Source organism: Moschus berezovskii, chromosome 12 (genome assembly GCF_049115385.1).
Source record: "Moschus berezovskii isolate FMDL1 chromosome 12, NW_MosBer_1.0, whole genome shotgun sequence".
Taxonomy (NCBI): Eukaryota; Metazoa; Chordata; class Mammalia; order Artiodactyla; family Moschidae; genus Moschus; species Moschus berezovskii.
The window spans coordinates 7,027,582-7,050,557 of NC_142471.1; the positions used below are offsets into that span (position 1 = coordinate 7,027,582).

Genomic DNA, 22,976 nt, shown 5'->3' on the forward strand with positions numbered 1-22,976 from the left:
CCCCTTCTCCTTCCGCTTTCAATCTTTCCCAGCATCAGGGTCTTTTCAGATGAGTCAGCTCTTCGCATGAGGTGGCCAAAGTATTGGAGTTTCAGCTTCAACATCAGTCCTTCCAATGAGCACCCAGGACTGATCTCCTTTAGAATGGACTGGTTGGATATCCTTGCAGTCCAAGGCACTCTCAAGAGTCTTCTCCAACACCACAGTCCAAAAGCATCAATTCTTCGGCACTCAGCTTTCTTTATAGTCCAACTCTCACATCCATACATGACCACTGGAAAAACCGTAGCCTTGACTAGACGGACCTTTGTTGGCAAAGTAATGTCTCTGCTTTTTAATATGCTGTCTAGGTTGGTCATAACTTTCCTTCCAAGGAGTAAGCGTCTTTTCATTTCATGGCTGCAATCGCCAGGATCAAGTTGTAGGCAAAGTTGGCTTCTGGTGGAGGTGCTCTTCCTGGCTTAAAGACAGCCACTTCTTTGCTGTGTCCTCATGTAGCTCCTCTGTCCGTGCACAGGAAGAGCTCCCTGCTGTCTCTCTTCCCATAAAGCCACCAACCCTATCAGATCAGGGCCCCACCCTTATGACCTCGTTTAACCTTCATTATGACCTTAGAGGCTTCAAGTGCAAATGCAGCCCCTGGCGGTTCCAGTCTCAATGTATAAACTGAAGGAGGACACAGCCATTTAGCTCACAAAAGTCTTCATTTCATGTTGGTGAACCCCAACCCAGAGTCCCATACACACTCAGGATGCTCTAAATTTAAAAATAGAGTCTGTCCTTTTGAAAACTTAAAGCCCCTCTTTAGTGATCGGCAGATGTGACCAGGGTGGTCAGCACCAGTCACTTCCAAAGGGAGGAATAAGGATGCTGTCCACTCCTCTGGATGCTTTGGGGTCAGATGGATGCTTGGAACTGTATTCAGCCCCTCACACTCTGTGACCTTGGGAGACTAACTGTGAGACCCTCAGCTGTCCCACAAAGGAAGAATAGTCATATTCTGCCAACATTAAGGCAAGTTTTGAAAAAAGGTGTGTAATCTCCTGGCAGAAAGCATATACACTGTATGTTTAACTGTCACTTGGGGAATTCCCTGGGGGTCCAGTGGTTAGGACTTCATGTTTTCACTGCCAAGGGCCTGGGTTCAATTCCCTGGTTGGGGAACTAAGATCCTGCAAGCAGTGCAATGGTATGACCACGCAGTCTAAAAAAAATTTAAAAAACACAACAAAACTCATCACTTGCCCTTTGCTTCCCCATGCCCTCCTCTTCTCTCTTACTCAGGGCCAGCTTTAATTATCTGTGGGGTCCATCTTTCCCAGGGCCCATTGCCAGACAGCAGTGTGACTGAGCCTTCATCATGCATGAATAGTGGGAATATTTTCTGACCCAAAGGCTAGGAATACAAACAGAAGTTTGACAAGTGCAGGTGGGCATCATCCGTCAGGATATGTGACGTCAGGATTGCTTTGGGGACAGCCAGGGCCTGGGGTGGCCTTACACATGTGTCAGCTTTTCCTTCCCTTCCCACGAAACCATGTCTTAAAAGAAATGGTCACACGTAGATTCACTGAGCAAGTATTAATGAGTAGATGAGATAAACAAAACCCGAACTGCATTCTGGGAGATGAATCACACTTGCAAATGGCCATAAACACAAGCTTTCTTCCAAGCTCCTGATTTTATAAAAGCTGTTTCGTTGGGTGACCAGGCCCTGAAAGGATATATGCGTCAGTGATCAGCAAATGGGGAAATCGCTCATCAAGCCCTCTTCCCTGGGCAATCCAGAAAAAGAAAAGAGTGGGGACTCTGTTCCCAGTGAAGTGAAGTCGATCAGTCGTGTCCGACTTTGTGACCCCATGGGCTATAGCCTACCAGGTTCTTCCGTCCATGGGATTTTCCAGGCTAGAATACTGGAGTGGGTTGCCATTTCCTTCTCCAGGAGATCTTCCTGACCCAGGGATTGAACCCAGGTCTCCGTCATTGTAGGCAGACGCTTTACCATCTGAGCCACCAAGAAAGTCAGCAGCCATCAATTGTGTCTTGTGTGGGTCAGTTTGGAGACACTGACCCATCTACAACGTGGATACCATAAACCCCAACACGTGGACAGACAAGCTCCCCTGGAAAGGGTGTCTGTCTGTCCTATACCTCACAGCTAGCTAGCAGCAGCTACGTCGCTTTAGTCGTGTCCGACTCTGTGCGACTCCATAAACGGAAGCCCACCAGGCTCCCCCGTCCCTGGGATTCTCCAGGCAAGAACACTGGAGTGGGTTGCCATTTCCTCCTCCAATGCATGAAAGTGAAAAGTGAAAGTGAAGTCGCTCAGTCGTGTCCGACTCCTAGTGACCCCATGGACTGCAGCCTACCAGGCTCCTCCATCCATGGGATTCTCCAGGCAAGAGGACTGGAGTGGGCTGCCATTGCCTTCTCCTTATGCCTCACAGTACATGTCAATAAATTGGCTAAAACTTTAGTCTGTCTAAGAGAAATGAAAACATATCTGTACAAAGACTTAAAGTAAGTCCCCAACATACAAACAAGTTCTGTTCTAAGAGCTCATTCTTAAGTCTGACTTTTTCCTAAGTCCAACAAAGTAAGCCCAGGTGCCCAACTAACACAATCTGCTATATTGTACTGTACTGTAATAGGCTTATAATACTTTTCACACAAACAATACATAAAAACAAACAAAAAAATAAAACATTTTAGCTTTACAGTACAGTGCCCTGAAAAGCACAGTAGTACAGTATAACAGCTGGCATACAGGGTCTGGCATCAAGTGAACAGGCAAGAAGAGTTACTGCCTGGAGGAGGGAGTGGAGGTGGGAGATGGTAGAGCTGAAAGACCATCAGCGATAGGAGACGGAGGGCAAGCTGCAGTGTCTCTCACTCCTGACATTGATGGAACGCACGTTCACATCTTTGAAATTACAAGTTGCAGGTTCATATGTAGGGGACTTACTGTATATATGAGTGTTCATAGCAGCGTTATTCACAGTAGCCAAAGAACTATAAACTGTACCCTTGTCCATCAACTGATAACTGGATAAGCAAAATTTAGACTAGCCATATGCCCTACTATCCAGTTGTAACAAGAATGAACTCCTGATGCATGCCATGAGTGCCATGGAGGAACCTCAAATACATTGTGCTGAGTAAAAAGTCAGATGCAAAAGTTGACAAATTTATATGAAAAAACCAGAGTAGGCAAATCTGTAGTGATAGAAGATTTGTGGTTGCCTGGGATGGGGCAGGGGGCTGGGGAGTGACTTCAGAGCACACATGAGGACCCATTTTGAGATGATGGAAGTGTTCTAAGACTGGATGGGGTGATAGAGTCACGATTCTGTAGATTTACTAGGACTCGTGAACTGCACTTCTGAAACAAGTGAATTTTGCAGTTAGGAAAATTAGTCCTCAAAAAAAAAAGCTTTGAAAAATTAACCGTGTAGATCTTACTGATGGGGTGTCATGAGGCGGTCTCTTCTCCTGTTCTCTTCAGGATGATAACCCCTCCACTTCCAGGAGGCTGGGACCAGGCCAGCCCGTGGGTTATCCTTGAGTACAGCTCTGAGTCCCTTATCCCTAAGACAGTGACTCTTGCACTTTCTAAGTGCAGAACTTCCTGGCTACTTCTTCAGAGAAAGAGTCGACAAGAGTCTGCTTTTTCTAGGGGACCTCAAAAAAGAAATATTTGTGTTCTGTCTCTCTCTTATTTGGCTGTGCTGGGTGTTTGTTACAGCGCGTGGACATTTCTCTAGTTGTAGAACACGGGCTCTAGAGCCCGCGGGCTCAGTAGTTGTCAAGCAGAAGGCCAGTGGGATCTTAGTTCCCTGACCAGCGATTGAACCCACATGTCCTACATTGGAAGGTGGATTCTTAACCACTGGACCACTAGAGAAGTCACCATTTCTATTCTCTCAGAGGCTTGGAAGAGCCATTTTATGGGAATTTGAAGTTTACAGCGAGTGATTTTCCAATTGTTCTTGCTTTCTTGTTGGAGAAATGACTTTCACTAACTAAACCTAAAAAGCCCTCAATTCATAATTTTCTCAGCAAAAAAACAATGGACACTTCATGGGACAGAGGACTTGCCTGGGTCCCAGAATGAGTTAGCCACTGAACCAGACCTCCAAGAGTTTCCTTCTGCTAGTTAGGGACACAGCCTCTAGGTACTGCTTGACTGAAGAGTGCAAATTTTTCTAGATCCCTTGTAAGAGAGAAGTATCAGATGTGATTTTGCAGGTAGGACTAATGTATGGTTCCAGTAAATTGCATGACACTGAACACTGGCTCAAACAGTAAAGAGTCCACCTGCAATGCAGGAGACCTGGGTTCAATCCCTGGGTCAAGAAGCTCCCCTGGAGAAGGGACTGGCAACCCATTCTGTTAATTTATTATAATATATAATATTATCATAATTATTGGCTTCCCAGGTGATGTTAGTGCTAAAGAACCTACCTATCAATACAGGAGACTGTAGAGACATGGGTTCGACCCCTGGGTCGGGGAGACCCCTGGAGGAGGGCATGGCAACCCACTCCAGGATTCTTACCTAGAGAATCCCATGGAGAGAGGAGCCTGAAAGGCTACGGTCTGTAGCATGACAAAGAGTCAGACACGACTGAAGCAGCTTAGCCTGGGTGAACACAGCTCAGGATGGAAGTTTATACACAGGTATGGTTTTATCTTAGCGTGCCGTGCAATATGCGTTGTGTGTAAGAGAACAGTCTTCCTACACACACACACACACACACCTTTCTCCAAAATGCTCAGTGGAAGCAGCTCCAGTGACAGTAATTGGGAAACGCCCACCTGTCCCCCAGCTGTTTCGAGTGGATCAAGTGGTGTAAACAGGACGTGTTTACACAGCCAAAGGGAGATGCATGATGCCACAGTGACCACATCTGTTAGTACAACCATGGGGTCAAAATGTATCATCTCCTTTGCACTGAGCCCGGAACCCTTGGCTCAAGTACAAGGTTAGGATGGCCAATTCAAGATCATAAATAGAGGGCTTGTTAGTGGGAAGGGGGTGTTGGCGAGTGAGGGTGACATAAAGAGTATTTTAGTTGTGCCATCATGGTCAGAGGGCTGAGACAGGACGCAACATGAGGCTCATTCTGCCTGTTTCCTTTGAGACACTGCAGTGCCTCTCTCGGGGTGATAAGGAATGACAGCAGACACTTGGTTACTTGTGTTGCTGTGACCGAGAAGTCACTGGTACAGAGGACTCGCTTGTAATTTAGGAGGGGAGAGAAAACAAATCAGAATTTCCTGCACAGGAGTGTACAAGAGGATTTTGCAAGGGGAAACGGGCCCCCTCGGTGTCATTCTTCCTTTCTGAAGTCTAGCATCAGTTGGACAGCTGCTGAAAATGACCTTGAGAATGGTAGCATGGGATCGGATGCATTTGCTGCCTTTCAAATACAGGAGAATAAACACGTCTGCTAACCAAATTCATTGTGTCATTCTATCTTTATTCTTTAATTTTATCTGTTATGGATACTGGGGCATGTATAATGTATGTTTACTTCCTAAAAAAAGTAAATTCCAAAATCTGAATTTGCTAAAGTCTCTTCTGCTAGCCTGGCAACTTCTGGCCAGAGCAAGATTGGGCATTGCAGTGGCGCAAGGCCGTGGTGGATTTCAGAGCTCACCATCTTCCTCACCACTCTCGGGCAGACCAGGTCCCGATCCCTATCTTTGCTTCTCTTGCTCTTCATCCTTTCTGCCCTGCAAGACCCAAGCCAAGCATCTGCCTTCTCTGATCTTTCTGGGATCACAGCCACACTGGTGTCACTCTCTTCAGAGTTTGCCTTACAGTCAAAATTTCTCCACTTGTAATTGTTCTGTAATTCTTTCATGGATCTTCTTTGTCACTCCCAGATAGGCTGTAAGTTCCTGAAGAGCAGGATGCAATCATGTTTTATATTTATTTATTGACCACCAAAGTTCTTGGCACAGGGTGGATGCTTCATGGTAACTTCCTAGCAGATTGAAATGTTCCTAGGATGTGTTGCAGTATATGCAGCCCTGGGAGATTTAGAAATACGTGCTCTTATGCATCCGGTTAGATGACTGCTGGCCAAAAATACAGTATAATCCCAGTTTTTCTATGTGTGAATGTGTATGTGTTGTGCAAAGATACAAATTTTGGGGAAAATGCAGCAAAATGTTCAGTGATATCTCTAGGTACTAAGATTCAAATATGCAGTGCACTGTTTTTATTTATACTATGAAATACTTTTGTAATGATTCTGTAAAGAATATTTTTAGTTTACATGAAGTAGGTCTAGTTTAAAAGAAATATTAGGAATGAGTGAGATAATGAAATTGGTAAGTGATTTATCACTATATGAGACTCCGGGCCATGGAACGGAAAGTTTGCAATGTATTGGGTTTGCATACCTCTAATTCTTTATGGTCTATTCCAGTGTTTCCAAAAGTGTGTTCTAGGGGACCCCAGTCCTACCATAAGTATTATGTTGAAATAATATGGGAAGCACACATTCTCCAGCTGCCTTTTGGAAATCCACTACATCTATTAGTCCTGTAGCAAAAGAATCTGTTTCCCAAACTTCTGATCATGGGATCCTTCTTTCTGATAATACCGTACCTGTTAATTGCATTATACTTAGGGAAGCATAGTTCTGTCTTATTTTTTAATAATAGAGTGCAGAATGTATTTTGCTTGTGTATGATCAATATGCTATGGTCAGATGAGCCAGAGAGGTTAAAAAGTTGGATATAATTTCTTTAATCCAAATATATAAAGACATTTAAATAGTATAGTTTTTTAAAAGAGAGATTTAATTTACATTTTTATGAGTTCAATTTGTTTAGTTTGTTTGGATGGTTTTTGTTTTTTTTTTTTCCCTTGCGGCATGTGGGATATTTCCCATCCAGAGATTAAACCTGCATCCTCTCCATTGGAAGGCAGAATCTTAACCACTGGACCACCAGGGAAGTCCTAACAGTACAATATTACATGATTTGGTGATTTTTTTCTTCATTGTAACACTGTGTAGCATCAGTCATCACTTCATTCTTTAAGTTTTCAAATAGGTCACAGTGCAAAACTGGATGAAAAAAACATGTTAGGAGCCTGAATTTTTTTCAGCCTCCTCTAGGTTCTATTCTTAAATGGCCAGTTAGTACTGTGAAACTGCATTTCCTTTCTATGCAGATTTTTTTTTCATCTCCATAATTATCTTGTTGGTATGAGTTTCTGGTAGTTGATGCTGGTGGTCAAGGAATCTCCCAACCCTAACACTGGATGAACACTCAGCAGTGACGGGTGGTAGAGGCTCACCCCAAATGTCAAGGAGTTAGTTAGGGAAGCACACTGAAACGTGTGCTTCTATCTGAAAATGGAAGTGAACAAAGTCACGATGTCCTAGTGGAAGGGTATTAGGCAGAAGGAGAGGGATCTTCCTTGCTTTTGCCCCCTCTGCTTCTCCTCTCTCTGCAGCCCATGCCAGAAAGACACAACTTGTTGGAAGCTCAGAGGTGGTCAAGCATGTGGTTTTCCAAGTACTTTCTGACTCAGATATATGCACACATGAAAAGAAAGATGAGGAGGGAGAATAAATATTAATAAAGCAGGTACAGAAGCACAATATATTTACTAGATGGTGTCAAGGATTTGGGATCAGTAAAGGACATTATCTCTCCTTGGCCAAATACAAAGGCTTTAGATTACCCTCGGCTAAAAGCGATACAGCCCAGGACTTCCCTGGCAATACAGTGATTGGGACTCTGTGCTTTCACTGCTGAGGGCCTGGATTCAATCCCTGGTCAGGAAATTACTGCGTGGTGTGGCCAAAAAATACAAAAGAGAGATACAGCCAGACTTGGCAATTAATGCTAGGATTAGCTAACACCTATATAATAGGCTGGAGTTTCCCAGGTGACTCAGTGGTAAGGAATCCACCTGCCAATGAAGGAGACGAGGGTTCGACCCCTGGGTCAGGAAGATCCCCTGGAGAAGAAAATGGCAGCCCACTCCAGTATTCTTGCCTGGGAAATCCCACGGACAGAGGAGCCTGGCAGGCTACAGTCCATGGGGGTCTCAGTCGGATGTGACTTAGCGACTAAACAATAACAACATAGGCTACCTTGAATCAGGATTTTGCCTCATAGAACTGTTATATTTCTGGGACTTTCCCTTGGTCCAGTGGCTAAGACATCACACTCCCAATTCAGGGACCTGGGTTCAATCCTTGCTGCTGCAACTAGAGATCTCACATGCTATGTTTAAAGTTACCAAGATCTTGAGTGCCACAACTAGGATCTGGCATGGCCAAATAAGTAAATAAATATTTTTAAAGGAATTATTATATTTCACAGTGTAATATACAAAACTTGGTTTCATAGTATTCCGCTCCGTTCTGTTCCATTCCGTCGCTCAGTCGTGTCCGACTCTTTGCGACCCCATGGACTGTAGCCTACCAGGCTTCTCCGTCCATGGGATTCTCCAGGCAAGAATACTGGAGTGGGTTAGAGCTATTGAAATTACAATTAAGTTTAAACAACGTCCAGAGAGTACCATTTGACCCCAGTATACTTTGTACCCATCTCCTGTGCCACTGTAGGGTCTGCCCTCTTTCAGCTGAGTGCCTGGCTGAACATATATAAAAGGCAAGTAGGCCATCTTTTGGAAATTCGCCCCCCTCCATGGTCACACCTTACGCAAGTTACAGTTCTGTTTAAATTTCCAGCTGACTGACCTGCACACAATCATGAATGGAAACCAAACAGTGGAAGAGAATGCCTTTTCCGTTTTCTCACGATCTGCGGGAACAGTGCTGCTGCATAGCCACGCTCTGAGCTGCAGCCTGGCTTCCAGAAGCCACAGAGTCCTCCAGCAGATCGTCGCAGGGCTTTCAGAGTACCAGCTGCCAGAGGCTGAGGTTTTTAAGTGACACTTCACAGTGGGACTGACGGCCACCAGCTAGGAGTCAGTAAGAGCAAATAGAGGAGGAAGAGGGTTGTTGTTCGGTCTCTCCCATTGTATCTCTTTGTGACCCCATGGACTGCAGCACGCCAGGCTTCCCTGTCCTTCACCATCTCCCGGAGCTTGCTCAAACTCACGTCCATTGAGTCAGTGATGCCATCCAACCATCTCATCCTCTGCTGTCCCCTTCTCCTCTTGCCCTCAGTCTTCCCTAGCATCAGGGTCTTTTCCAATGAATGACAGATATATATTTCTTTTTTTGGGGCCACACCCCACAGTCATGTGGGATCTAGTTCCTTGACCAGGGATCAAAGCCACACCCCCTACATTGGAAGGGCAGAGTCTTAGCCACTGGATCACCAGGGAAGTTCCAGGACGATCTGTTTTTGCTCTCCGTGCAAAAGATGAGACTCTTGGCATCCATGCCCTTTAGTGCCAGGCAAGGAGGAGCTTCTGTCACTGTAACAGGAGCTTCTAGAGGTCAAGGCCGATGACCTTCTCAGGAGGAAATCCCCAGCCCCTAGCACTGCCCAGCGCCGGAGTTGCACATCAGTCCCTGTGAGCTGAAATACTGGTGAGATATTTGGAAAAATATTTCAGCCACTCTGCGTTCTGGAAAAATGTTTCTGCTTCTCCAGGTGTGCAGAGATCACCTGCTGAAATACACATTCTGATGGCAGGGTTCCTAAGATTCCACATTGCCAACAAGCTGGTGGTGGTGCTGATGCTGCCAGCCCACGACTGAACCATCTTTTGGGGTTCAAGCTTCTAGAGGATTCTAGAGGAAGAGTAGGACACGACTTGGCAATAAAACAACAACAATTCTAGAGGATAAGAAAACCAGAGACAATGTCTGCAAGTTTTGTTTCAGGAAGCTGTCTCCAGGCACCCATTCCCCCCATCCCCCTCTCCCAACTCTCCTCCCCAGGGTGGCGATAACAATAGCAGTGGGGGAGTCGGTTACCCTCTTGGCATCCCTCCAGCCCCTACCCCGTTCAGCCTCTCTGCGTGAAGGTGTTAACCTCTGCCTTCTCTGCCGCCAGGGGAGGAGCGCCCCCGGGACTCCCCGGGCCCGGCGGAGGCCCAGGCGCCGGCGGGGACCGAGGCCGGTGGGAGACCGAGCCGCCGCTGCTGGAGATGCTCCCGCGCGCAGCTCAAGAAGATCTTCTGGGGCGTGGCGGTGGTGCTGTGCGTGTGCGCCTCCTGGGCCGGCGCCACGCAGCTAGCCAAGCTGACCTTCAGGAAGTTCGATGCTCCCTTCACCCTGACGTGGTTTGCCACCAACTGGAACTTTTTATTCTTCCCCTTGTACTACGCGGGGCACATCTGCAAGTCAGCGGAGAAGCAGTCAGTGAAGCAGAGGTACAGGTAGGCACCTGCGCTGGGTGCTAGCTCAGCATGGGGCTGCTCTCTGGACCGCTGGTGATGCTGGGCGGGTGATGAGATGGGCCAGCAGACACAGTAGGGAGAAGTCACCGTGTCACTCGTCTTAGTGAGCTTCCAGCATCGGAATTCATTCCCCTCAGAAGTGATGAACACCCTTCCTCTGCCTCTAGCCTTTCAGCCCTAGGAACTCCTTTCTAGTAGGCAGGAGAAGGCAGCAGCTTCCAGAGATGAGCTCTGCTAAGTCCCCAGAAAGGGTAGAAACGGGAAAACTGTATGGCTCAGACTGGGCTGAGGATAGGTCCATGGAGCCAGGTGATGTGGCTACTCCCTGTAACATACCTTCTCGACCCTGCTGATGCTCACGGCGAAGACTTGATTACTCATTTCCTCTCAGCACAAGCCATTTCCTCTTTTGATTATGTGATTGGAGGAGGGTGTCTGAATATCTGGCAGTGTTGCCATCAAATCAAAGCATTGTCTGAACTTTGTTGACTGTATTTATGCAAGCATATTTTCTCATTGATATGACCTCCCTTTAAAAGAGGTCAGAAGTCCAGATGCGAGCCCTCTGCCACAATGTACAGCAGGGTGCCCCAGCCTCCTCCAGAGTCAGATGCTTAGTGCTGGCCCTGGGATATCATCTATGCCCATCCCTAGATCTCATCGTCACCCAAAGCTGAGGTCCTCTGTGACTATGTTAAGGCCCAAATCAGATCTACTCAGGGGGAAAAAAAACAGGAAAGAATACTGGCCAAGGTGACCAGATGGGCCTGGGGAATTTATCTTTCATCAGCCTCAGAGGTGGAAAAAAACTTGGAAGTTGAGAGTTGTTCACTCCTTCACCACTGCCTTCTTTCCACCCCACCCCCTTACTTCCACACCATCAAACCCCCTGTACAGTCTCCGTGTCCCATTTACCATCTGGTTCAAACTTGAGCCCCCGTCTGAAAAGTTGCCTTTAGAAGTTTCAAGGTAGCCAAAAAACATCATTGACTCCAAGGAGTAAAGAGGTTTTAGGAATGAAGGTTACATGCTGATCAGAGTTTTTTTTTTTTTTTGAGATTCTACCATTTTGTCAATGTCAAATTCAACTTGGAGGTGTGAGGTGCCAAAGTTTTTGAATGTTCAGAGATAATTTGGACTGGCTCCTTTAAAAGGCCAAGCGGTAAGTCAGAGCACTCATTCTAGAGGAAGGAGTACTGGTGAGCTTGGAATGACCAGCATCCCTTAGTGGAAAGGACTGGGAACGAGTTCTGGAGACAGGCGTGTGGCATCCTGGAACCCAGAACCGGAGCCCAGGCCTGGGGCATTGTCAGTGTTGACTTAAATCAGTGGCTTCATGGCCCAGCCAGAAATCACTCGAGAGGCACTTAATGTACCTCTTCTGAACAGCAGCTAAAAGCAGACTGAAACAGATTGGTTTAGAAACTTTAACAGAGCCCCAGATTGTCCCAAAGTCAAGAGAGAAATAATGGCCTGCTTTTAGTCACAGAGAAAAGCAAATATTCAGTAAATAATGCATTAATAGTAAAGTAGCCCTGAGTATATTCAGTTTGTAATTCGGAGTTTGCCTTTCTTTAAACAGAGTAGGATAGTATGCTCCTGCCTCTCGCAAAATGGGTGTATGTGCCCTTTCTTCATGGAGAATTACTGGAGGGAAGATGAAATGGTCTTTCTCTGCTTTGTTCAAACATGTGGACTCAAAGAGGGCATCCCTGAGAGGCAACACCAGCTGCTGCCCTAAGCATGTGTCTTTAACATAACACTCACCTTGGGACAAGACTGGCATCGCTGCCCAGCACCATTAATTAATTGTGCTGAAAACAACACAGAAGGAACCAGGCTCAGTTGGTTAAAAGGTCAAGGGAGAGGAAAAAAACGAAAGGTCATTGAAGCAGATTAAACATAGAAAGACATCACACCTTGATTTCAGCTTATGGTCTGCCTGTTAAAAATATCTGGGAAAAATCAGAAGAGAATCATAGTGATTATTATGTCAGCTGAAGAACAGTGGAGGGCAGGGGGCAAAACCATACTTTGATTAGAGAAGCCAGTTAAAACCTTGCCCAATTTCTGTACTAAAACTGAGCTCACCACTTAAAAAAAAAAATCTTTCTGGTTATAAATTGTGTTCTGCTTGTGTCTAAACAGAGCTGCTGATTTTACCAGTCAATCACTGGGCATGTCAGTTAATCTAGGCACACCCCTGGAGGAGTAAAAGAATATTCTTTCTCAGAAAAGGGAGAGGAAAATGTTAACATCAGAGGCTTTACCTAGAAACTCATGACTGTGTCACATCTCAAACGGAGAGTTCTTTTTTTTTTTGGCTGCTTTTTAATTAAATTATTGATGTTTAATTGATGTACAATATTATATAAGTTTCAGATGTGCGGTCTAGTAATTCACAGTGTTTAGAGGCTGTACTCCATTTATAGTTATTATAAAATATTGGCTGTTTCCCCACGTTGTACTGCAAGTCCATGTAGTTCATTTAATACCTAACAGTGAGGCCAAATCTGGCCTCCATACCCCAACACCAAATTAAATCTCAGAGGCAGAGTTTTGGGTGAAGTAGAAAAATATAGCTTTATTGCTTTGCCAGGCAAAGAGGACCACAGCAGGCTAATGCCCTCAGAACTGTGTGTCCTGACCTGGAGGGTGGCGTGAGGAGTTTCATCTTAATGGTTCAGAGAGGATGTGATCAGCTCACAGATGTTCTTCTGGTGGGTTGGTGGTGAGGAAACTGGGAGTCAGCTTCATCAACTTCTGTTGTTCCAGCTGGTCTGGGGTCTACATGCTTGTGGGGAGCACACACTTAACTTCTCCCACCTGGTGGGGGTTTCAGCCTCTGATGAATGGCTCAATCGTATTTTTCTGTGTATCCCTTGAGGTGAACCAGACCCTGCCCCAAGGCTGCACTGTCGTTTCTTGCCTGTTCCTTCCTCATCTCCGAATCCCCTCCCTTCCCTGATTGGCATCTGTTTGAACCTGCTCATTGGAACTCAGGGAAGGTCACGGAGGCTGAATGAAACCTGTTTCCTGTAATCAAAAACTGGGGGTGTTGACATAAAAATAATGACAACCTAAAAGTTGAGAGTTACGTTTGTTTCAATGGGGATTTTTAGGACTTCAGGGCTGGGAGACAGCATCTCAAGCAACCTGAGAGAAGTGCTCCTAGGAGCCGGGGCGAGGGGGTGGGGGGTGGGAGTGGGATGGAGGCAGCAAGGTGAGGGTGGGCAGTGTCAGGTTATAGAGAAGTTTGCAACTAAGGGCAAGCAGTCTGAACATCAAAAGTGTTTTTGTGAATTAAAGAAAACCAAATATCCCAAGTTAAGGAATTTAGGAAGTCAAGAAACACCGGGAGTAACAGGCAAATTTGGCCTTGGAGCACGAAATGAAGCAGGGCAAAGGGTAATAGAGTTTTGCCAAGAGAATGCACTGGTCATAGCAAACACTCTCTTCCAACAACACAAGAGAAGACTCTACACATGGACATCACCAGATGGTCAACACCGAAATCAGATTGATTATATTCTTTGCAGCCAAAGATGGAGAAGCGCTATACAGTCAGCAAAAACAAGACCAGGAGCTGATTAGGGCTCAGATCATGAACTCCTTATTGCCAAATTCAGACTGAAATTGAAGAAAGTAGGGAAAACCACTAGACCATTCCAGATATGACCCAAATCAAATCCCTTATGATTATACAGTAGAAGTAAGAAATAGATTTAAGGGACTAGATCTGATAGATACAGTGCTTGATGAACTCTGGATGGAGGTTTGTGACATTGTACAGGAGGCAGGGACCAAGACCATCCCCATGGAAAAGAAATGCAAAAAAGCAAAATGGCTGTCTGAGGAGGCCTTACAAATAGCTGTGAAAAGAAGAGAAGTGAAAAGCAAAGGAGAAAAGGAAAGATATAAGCATCTGAATGCAGAGTTCCAAAGAATAGCAAGGAGAGATAAGAAAGCCTTCCTCAGCGATCAATGCAAATAAATTGAGGAAAACAATAGAATAGGAAAGACAAGAGATCTCTTCAAGAAAATTAGAGATACCAAGGGAACATTTCATGCAAAGATGGACTCAATAAAGGACAGAAATGGTATGGACCTAACAGAAGCAGAAGATATTAAGAAAAGGTGGCAAGAATACACAGAAGAACTGTACAAAAAAGATCTTCACAACCAAGATAATCACAATGGTGTGATCACTCACCTGGAGCCAGACATCTTGGAATGTGAAGTCAAGTGGGCCTTAGAGAGCATCACTACGAACAAAGCTAGTGGAGGTGATGGAATTCCAGTTGAGCTATTTCAAATCGTGAAAGATGATGCTGTGAAAGTGCTGCACTCAATATGCCAGCAAATTTGGAAAACTCAGCAGTGGCCACAGGCCTGGAAAAGGTCAGTCTTCATTCCAATCCCAAAGAAAGGCAATGCCAAAGAATGCTCAAACTACCACACAATTTCACTCATCTTACACGCTAGTAAAATCATGCTCAAAATTCTCCAAGCCAGGCTTCAGCAATACGTGAACCGTGAACTTCCAGATGTTCAAGCTGGTTTTAGAAAAGGCAGAGGAACCAGAGATCAAATTGCCAACATCCACTGCATCATGGAAAAAACAAGAGAGTTCCAGAAAAACATCTATTTCTGCTTCATTGACTATGCCAAAGCCTTTGACTGTGTGGATCACAATAAACTGTGGAAAATTCTGAAAGAGATGGGAATACCAGACCACCTGACCTGCCTCTTGAGAAACCTGTATGCAGGTCAGGAAGCAACAGTTAGAACTGGACATGGAACAACCGACTGGTTCCAAATAGGAAAAGGAGTACGTCAAGGTTGTATATTGTCACCCTGCTTATTTAACTTATATGCAGAGTACATCATGAGGAACGCTGGGCTGGAAGAAGAACACTCTGGAATTAAGATTGCCAGGAGAAATATCAATAACCTCAGATATGCAGATGACACCACCTTATGGCAGAAAGTGAAGAGGAACTCAAAAGCCTCTTGATGAAAGTGAAAGAGGAGAGTGAAAAGTTTGGCTTGAAACTCAACATTCAGAAAACAAAGATCATGGCATCTGGTCCCATCACTTCATGGGAAATAGATGGGGAAACAGTGGAAACAGTGTCAGACTTTATTTTTTTGGGCTTCAAAATCACTGTGGATGCTGATTGCAGCCATGAAATTAAAAGACGTTTACTTCTTGGAAGGAAAGTTATGACCAACCTAGATAGCATATTAAAAAGCAGAGACATTACTTTGCCCACAAAGGTCTGTCTAGTCAAGGCTATGGTTTTTCCAGTGGTCATATATGGCTGTGAGAGTTGGACTGAGAAGAAAGCTGATTGCCGAAGAATTGATGCTTTTGAACTGTGGTGTTGGAGAAGACTCTTGAGAGTCCCTTGGATTGCATGGAGATCCAACCATTCCATTCTAAAAGAGATCAATCCTGGGTGTTCATTGGAAGGACTGATGCTAAAGCTGAAACTCCAATACTTTGGCCACCTCATGCGACGAGTTGACTCACTGGAAAAGACTCTGATGCTGGGAGGGATTGGGGGCAGGACGAAAAGGGGACGACAGAGAATGAGATGGCTGGATGGCATCACTGCCTCGATGGACATGAGTTTGAGTGAACTCCGGGAGTTGGTGATGGACAGGGAGGCCTGGCGTGCTGTGATTCATGGGGTCGCAGAGAGTCAGACACGACTAAGCGACTGAACTGATGTACGGAAAAGATGCAAGAGTCTGGGCTCACTGAAATCATTCCTTACATATGCATCTCATACCCTGGGGCCATATCCTGTGTTTCTTCACATCATGACTTCCTCAGTGCTCACCACAGGGAGGATCTGCAGCCTAGTGGCTACCAGATTGTGCAGGTATTCCTCTCCTTCCTGAGTGCCCCGGAGGGCTGGAATCTCTGATAACTGTGACCTCCTTGTTTACTATACAGGAAATACTCCATTTCTCAGGGGATACAAAAAAGCTTTGGGCCAGGAGCTCCATTGGGCCTTTTTTGGTATCAGTACTTTGTATATCTTAATCTCCTATCACGTTGGGAGTTCTTAATACAGATATTCAGTTCAGTTCAGTTCAGTTCAGTCGCTTAGTCATGTTTGACTCTTTGCGACCCCATGAATCACAGCACGCCAGGCCTCCCTGTCCATCACCAACTCCCGGAGTTCACTCAAACTCATGTCCATCAAGTCGGTGATGCCATCCAGCCATCTCATTCTCTGTCGTCCCTGTCTCCTCCTGCCCTCAATCCCTCCCAGCATCAGAGTCTTTTCCAGTGAGTCAACTCGTCGCATGAGGTGGCCAAAGTACTGGAGTTTCAGCTTTAGCATCAGTCCTTCCAATGAACACCCAGGATTGATCTCCTCTAGAATGGACTGGTTGGATCTCCTTGCAGTCCAAGGGACTCTCAAGAGTCTTCTCCAACACCACAGTTCAAAAGCATCAATTCTTCAGTGATCAGCTCTCTTCACAGTCCAACTCTCACATCCATACATGACCACGGGAAAAACCATAGCGTTGACTAGGCGGACCTTTTCCAGAAATCAAGGCAAACTGAACTCGCATCTTCCATGTTTGTGCTTTTATTGAAATGGGTGGAAAGTCTAGAGTCAACTGAGCAGATGTATCTCTGGGTGAAAGTTTCAGCAGGAAGCTGGGGAGAGAAGGAAAAAGGTAAAGACCGTTTTCAGAGTGTGAAGCTGGCCAGATGAGCCAACTTTTCTAGTGGTTTTCAGGAAACAATCAGGTATAAGTGTCTTTCCTTCGAGACCTCCCCACTGAGGCTAGTTCTCCAACATGAGGCTAGAAAAGTCAGCCAAAGCACAGGGAGGAAATCATACGTTGCCTCAAACTCTGAGCTGCTCAAACACTGAGTCTCTGGGATCTTGCTGATGGGCCGATGATGATTCTGTAGGTCTGGGGGGGACGTGAGGTTCTGCTTTCTTAATGAGCTTCCAGGAGTTGCTGGTGCTGCTGGCCCACGGACTGCCCTTGGACTGACAAGGCCCTGGAGTTCTTGAATCTCAGTTATACGGGTTTTAAAATGCTGCTGATCTGCCGAAATGTAGGAAGCAGGACTCGCCATTCCATATCAATTGGCAGGTGACTCTCTTTGGGCCCCAGGGCTCTTTGCGTCCTGATCTGCTGCCACTTGCGAGGAAGGGGAGGCTCCTTGGGCAAGTCTTTTAAGCTCCAGTAGCCTCAGATGCGTGTTTGTAAACAGAGGGTGATGACACATGCACCATTTAGCACAAAAGACTATTGTGTGATCAGATGAGACGCTGTACCCTAAAGGCTGTGAAAGGCCATAAAAATGCCAGCAACTGTCACTGTGTTGTGATATCCTCTGTGGGGTACCAGGCAGCTGGTAAAGTAAACATGGGCTGCCGTGTACCCCATAGAGGATATCACAACACAGTGACAGTTCCTGGCATTTTTATGGCCTTTCACAGCCTTTAGGGCACAGCGTTAGGCCAACTCATGTTGGCCTGTTTAAACTGCAGGAGTGGGTCTGCCAGGACTGCCCACCCCTGCAGAGTCATGCAGGTATTACACCTTGCAGAAATCAACTTGGAGGGACTTCCCTGGTGGTGCATTGGTTAAGACTCTGTGCTTCCAATGCAGTGGGCATGGGTTTGATCCCTGGTTGGGGAACTAAGATCCCACATGCCTCACAATGCAACCAAAAATAAATAAATAAAAAGAAATCAGCTTGCAGGTCTGCTGGCTGCACAAGGCATTCTAGAATGATCAGGCCTTCCTGATATCAGGCATTGTTGTCAAGAACTGGAGTGTAGGTGTGAAAACCTCCCAAACCCAGCTGTCTTCAATTTTCAGCCTCAAGCCTGTGGTCTCCCCAGTAACCTGCTAAAAACTTCCTTCTTTCCCCAGATCATCAACATTCCCACCCTCACCTTCCCTATTTCTCACTGACAGCCAGCCACTGAGATGCCCTGAGGAGTGCTCAGTACTCAGGGAGGGTTCTGACCAAAGGGATGCATGTGGGTGCTGTGGAAACTGCAGGCGTGACCAGAGAGGGGGTTCAGCTCCCAGGAATCTGTGTGAAGCCGGACGCCAGAGGGAGGCATGCAGGGGAAACTATGTCAGGTTTGTGACCCTGGAGAGGCTGTCACAGGCAAGCATGATGATGACATACGGCCTTCTAGCGTCTCTGACCCTGAGACAGGTGGACAGTGTCTCTGATCCCAGAGGCCGCCATGGCAAGCAGGAATCAGCCAGAGCAGATCTGGGGCACCTGTGGCCTTATCAGAAGGTCTTTCAGGAATTTCTCCCAGTGGTGACCTCTTTTCATGAGTCAGCGCTAGAACCTTCTGCTGACATGAGGCTGCCTGAAAAGTGAACGATGCCGTGATGACCGATGTTTCCTTCTGCCTTTTGTAGTTTCAGCCTTCCGGAAGCTAGCCAGTTGATTCTGCTTCAGAAACGCCCACAGACATTCTGAGCCAGGAAAGGGGAGAACACAGTTTTGACGCCTCCTGTCTGACTTCAGTCCCCAGGGGCCAGGTGTGTGCTCCTGGCTGGACAGACTTAGGTGGGATCCACAAGGGGTCTTGCAGCTGTAACATTCAAAGTCTAATGATCAGGGCATCCCAATCTGGAGGTCTGTGCCTTCTGGAAATGGTAATTGCGCATCTTCCCAGGGACACAATTATCCATGGTCCCTCTCCTCAAGGAGCTCACGTCCCTGGAAGAGTCAGATAGACAAACAGGATGAGGGTATGTGCAGGGGCCCCAGGGGAGAGGCCCAGATACTTGGGTCCTGGGACAGACGGGGGGTTTCTTGGAGGAAATCACCAAGGAGCAGTCCTCTTAGAAGAGGAGCAGTTGGACCTGTAGGTGCCAAATCCTGGGTGGGTATGGGAATGCACCAAGGCTGGCGGAGAGCCTGGTGCCTGAGAAGCTCTGATCCTGTGTGGGAGGTGAGTTGGGGAGGTCAGGAGGAGGGGAGGGCAGTGGGAGCAGACTCTGTGACTCCAGTCAGTGCAGAGAGGTTTAGATTATGTTGTGAAGGTTGGGAGGGGGTGGGGATGGCAGAATAGTCATCAGATTGGATCTTTAGCAATACAGTAAGTCTCCTACATAGGAACCTTCAAGTTGCAAACTTTCAAAGATGAGAACGTGCCCAGCTATTGTACTGTACTTTTCAAGGTACTGTACTATAAGATTTAAAATGTTTTCTTTATTTTCTCTGTTTGTTTTTTTTTGTATTATTTGTGTGAAAGTAATTATGACCAACCTAGATAGCATATTAAAAAGCAGAGACATTACTTTCCCAACAAAGGTCCGTCTAGTCAAAGCTATGGTTTTTCCAGTGGTCATGTATGGATGGGAGTGTTGGACTGTGAAGAAAGCTAATCGCCAAAGAATTGATGCTTTTGAACTGTGGTGCTGGAGAAGACTCTTGAGGGTCCCTTGGACTGCAAGGAGATCCAATCAGTCCATCCTAAAGGAAATCAGTCCTGGGTGTTCATTGGAAGGACTGATGCTAAAGTTGAAACTCCAATACTTTGGCCACCTCATGAGAAGAGTTGACTCACTGGAAAAGACTCTGATGCTGGGAGGGACTGGGGGCAGGACGAAAAGGGGACGACAGAGAATGAGATGGCTGGATGGTATCACTGACTCGATGGACATGAGTTTGAGTGAACTCCAGGAGTTGGTGATGGACAGGGATGCGTGGCATGCTGTGATTCATGGGGTCACAAAGAGTCGGACATGACTGAGCGACTGAACTGAACTGAACTGAAAGTTTGCTCAGTCGTGTCCAACTCTTTGCGAGGCCATGGACTATACAGTCCATGGGATTCTCCAGGCGAGAATACTGGAGTGGGTAGCTGTTCCCTTCTCCAGGGGATCTTCCCAACCCAGGGATTGAACCCAGGTCTCCAGCATTGCAGGCTGATTCTTTACTAGCTGAACCACAAGGATAGCCCAAGAATCCTAGAGTATGTAGCCTATCCCTTCTCCAGGGGATCTTCCCAACCCAGGGATTGAAGCCAGGTTTCCTGTATTGCAGGCAGATTCTTTACCAGCTGAACCTCCAGGGAAGCCCTGGTTTTTTACTTCTGTGAGGAGTCTTATAAACCTGTTACAGTACAGTACTGTATAGCTGATTGTATTAGTTGGGTACCTAGGCTAACTTTGTTGGACTTATGAACAAACTGGACTTAGAAACACGCTTTCGTAATAGAACTTGTTCATGTGTAGGGGGCTTACTGTACCACTATCCCTCTGTCAAGGATAGGACTAAGGGCAAGTGGAGGCCAGGCCCATTGAACAAGCACAAGCCCAATGTCTGTGTGTCAAGGATTTGACTGAAAAAAATACACAACATAAGAGTTGAGAATTATATTTTATTCAGCAGACAATCTAAGAACTTAAGCCTGGGATACAGCCTCTCAGCGCTAAAGAATTACTCTGAAGACGGAGGAGAGGAGCCAGAATATATAGGAGTTTTTGCAACAAAGACCAGATAGTCAGAACATCCACAGGCTGCCTTCATGCTTAGTCGCTCAGTCATGTCCTACTTTTTGCAACCCTATGGACGATAGCCCACCAGGCTCTTCTGACCGTGGGATTTCCCAGGAAAGAATACTGGAGTGGGTTGCCATTTCCTACTCCAAGGGTTCTTCCTAATCCAGGGATCAAACCCACGTCTCTTGCAGTAGCAGGCAGATTCCACTGTGCCACCTGGAAAGCCCCATGAAAAGATTACTGTTAATTAAAGAAAACCATACATCTCAGAGTTAAGGAATTTAGCCCTTTCCTATGCATGGCAAGATGTAAGAGTCTGGGCTCTTTGAAATCATTGCTTTGATACAGCTCAGCTACCTGGGGCCAGTATCCTGCGCTTTCCCATCCTGAGTCCCTTCGGGGTGCAGGGTTGGGGTGGCTGAGGGCCTGGTGATGGGTATCCTGTTTGTTTCTATCCTGAGTCCCTTCCGTGCTCACTGTCAGGGTGGCTGTAATGTGACAGCTTGACGGTTGAAACATCCTTTGTTTACTGAGACAGCAGGTGACATTTTTCATCCACGAGGCATGCTGGCATGTGTGGGTGACACAGATGTTGTTCCTGAACTTAGGAGCTCACGTCCAAGTGGGAGAGAGACCCATATGAAAAGCAGGATGGGATGTAAGGAGGAGAAGGCAGGGCAGACTGTCTGGGCTGTGGCTTGAGTGCGAGGACAGGCTTCAGTTGCCAGCAGGACTAAGCAGTCAGACAGTTAGTGGCTTACCGAACCACTATCCATGGGAAGACCTTTAGGCGCTGGGTCAAGGGACTGGGGCTTTATTCCCCAGGCAGTGGGAGCCTCTGAAAGTTTTGAGTCCAGGGCTGATCTAATCAGAGCTGCTTTCAAAAGTAAGAGTTGGAGCGCTAATTATATAACTGGGCACAGAACACGCGCCCATCTCATATCAGAGGCAGAATGACTCAGTATTATGGTTTTTGTTTCTTTGTTTGGAGTGCAGACCTAGAAGGCCGAGTCTTTTGCTGTGAATTGTCAGCTTCTCCTTCAGCTGAAAGCAAACTCTTAACAATGGTGAAAAGTATTTCAGTGGCTATTTTCTTATCTAACTCGGGCATTCTGGAAATTGGAGGGGTATCTTCTTTCTGGGAAACACTGGTATGTTTTTCAGGCCTGTGGTAAACATGAAGGCATGGCCAAGGTCGCCTAATTAGCGATGCCCCAGCACGCCCAGCCCTTCTGGCCCGGTCGGGCCTCCCACCTGATGGGGACTGATGGGCCTCCCTGCTTGCTTTTTCTTCCCTGAGCCCCGAACCAACAGTTCTTCTCCAGAGGGTGAGGGAACTCTGGAGACAGGGCCACAGGGGCCCCTCCATTCTAGGAAGAGAGACAGCCCTTCACTCATGCCACAAAATCTGCCAAGGGACTGCTGTGTGTGTCAGGCACTGTTCTGGCTGCTATGGAGATAGCGGTGACCCAAGCAAATGAAAAGCCCGGCCTTTGTGGAGCTTACCTTTTTGTTGGGAAACAAACCAACAAAATAGAATAGGTCAGATGGTGCTGAGTGCTCTGGAGAATGATGGGGCAGGGCTGGAGTAGGAGTGCTGGGTGCAGAGGCATTGTTGTCAGGCTGGGGACCTGCGTGTCTTTCTGGAGGCACTTGTGGTTACACCAGCATCTCCTTACCCCACCCAGATGCCTGGGTTAGCCCCCGTTACTCACTGATTCATTCATTCTTTTTTCATTCCTACAGTAATGTACACTTGTGACTATTAGCTCTGACCACACACTGTAGGGTGGTTCTGGGGAGAGGAGGTTCTGAGCACTTTGCTGCCCCTCAGATGTCTGAAGCCCCAAAGATGAAGCCATCTTTGCAGCCCAGGATACTGGAGTCCAGTGGCAAGGGAGTCTGACCAGATTGGCCTCTATGGGGTCCAACAGTCCTATGTGACCACCAGCTCCAGGGCCAGGGATGGAGGAGAGGGCAGGATATCCTGCAAGCAGTCATCTTTGGGGGGCTTTCCTGGTGGCTCAGCAGTAAAGACTACACCTGCAATGCAGGAGACGTGGGTTTGATCCCTGGGTGGGGAAGAGCCCCTGGAGGAGAT

General features: G+C 46.6%; 1 protein-coding gene and 1 pseudogene across 1 annotated transcript in view; one reads left to right on the top strand and one right to left on the bottom strand.

Moving 5' to 3' along the window:
* SLC35F3 (solute carrier family 35 member F3) overlaps positions 1–22,976 on the top strand; it is a 146,483-nt gene that overhangs the window by 12,016 nt on the left and 111,491 nt on the right. Inside the window, exon 2 of the mRNA XM_055425793.2 lies at positions 10,006–10,330. Coding sequence (XP_055281768.1) covers positions 10,006–10,330 — 325 coding nt within the window. The remainder of the gene's footprint in view (positions 1–10,005; positions 10,331–22,976) is intronic.
* LOC148775922 (zinc finger protein 42 homolog) overlaps positions 10,351–22,976 on the bottom strand; it is a 49,125-nt pseudogene continuing 36,499 nt past the window's right edge.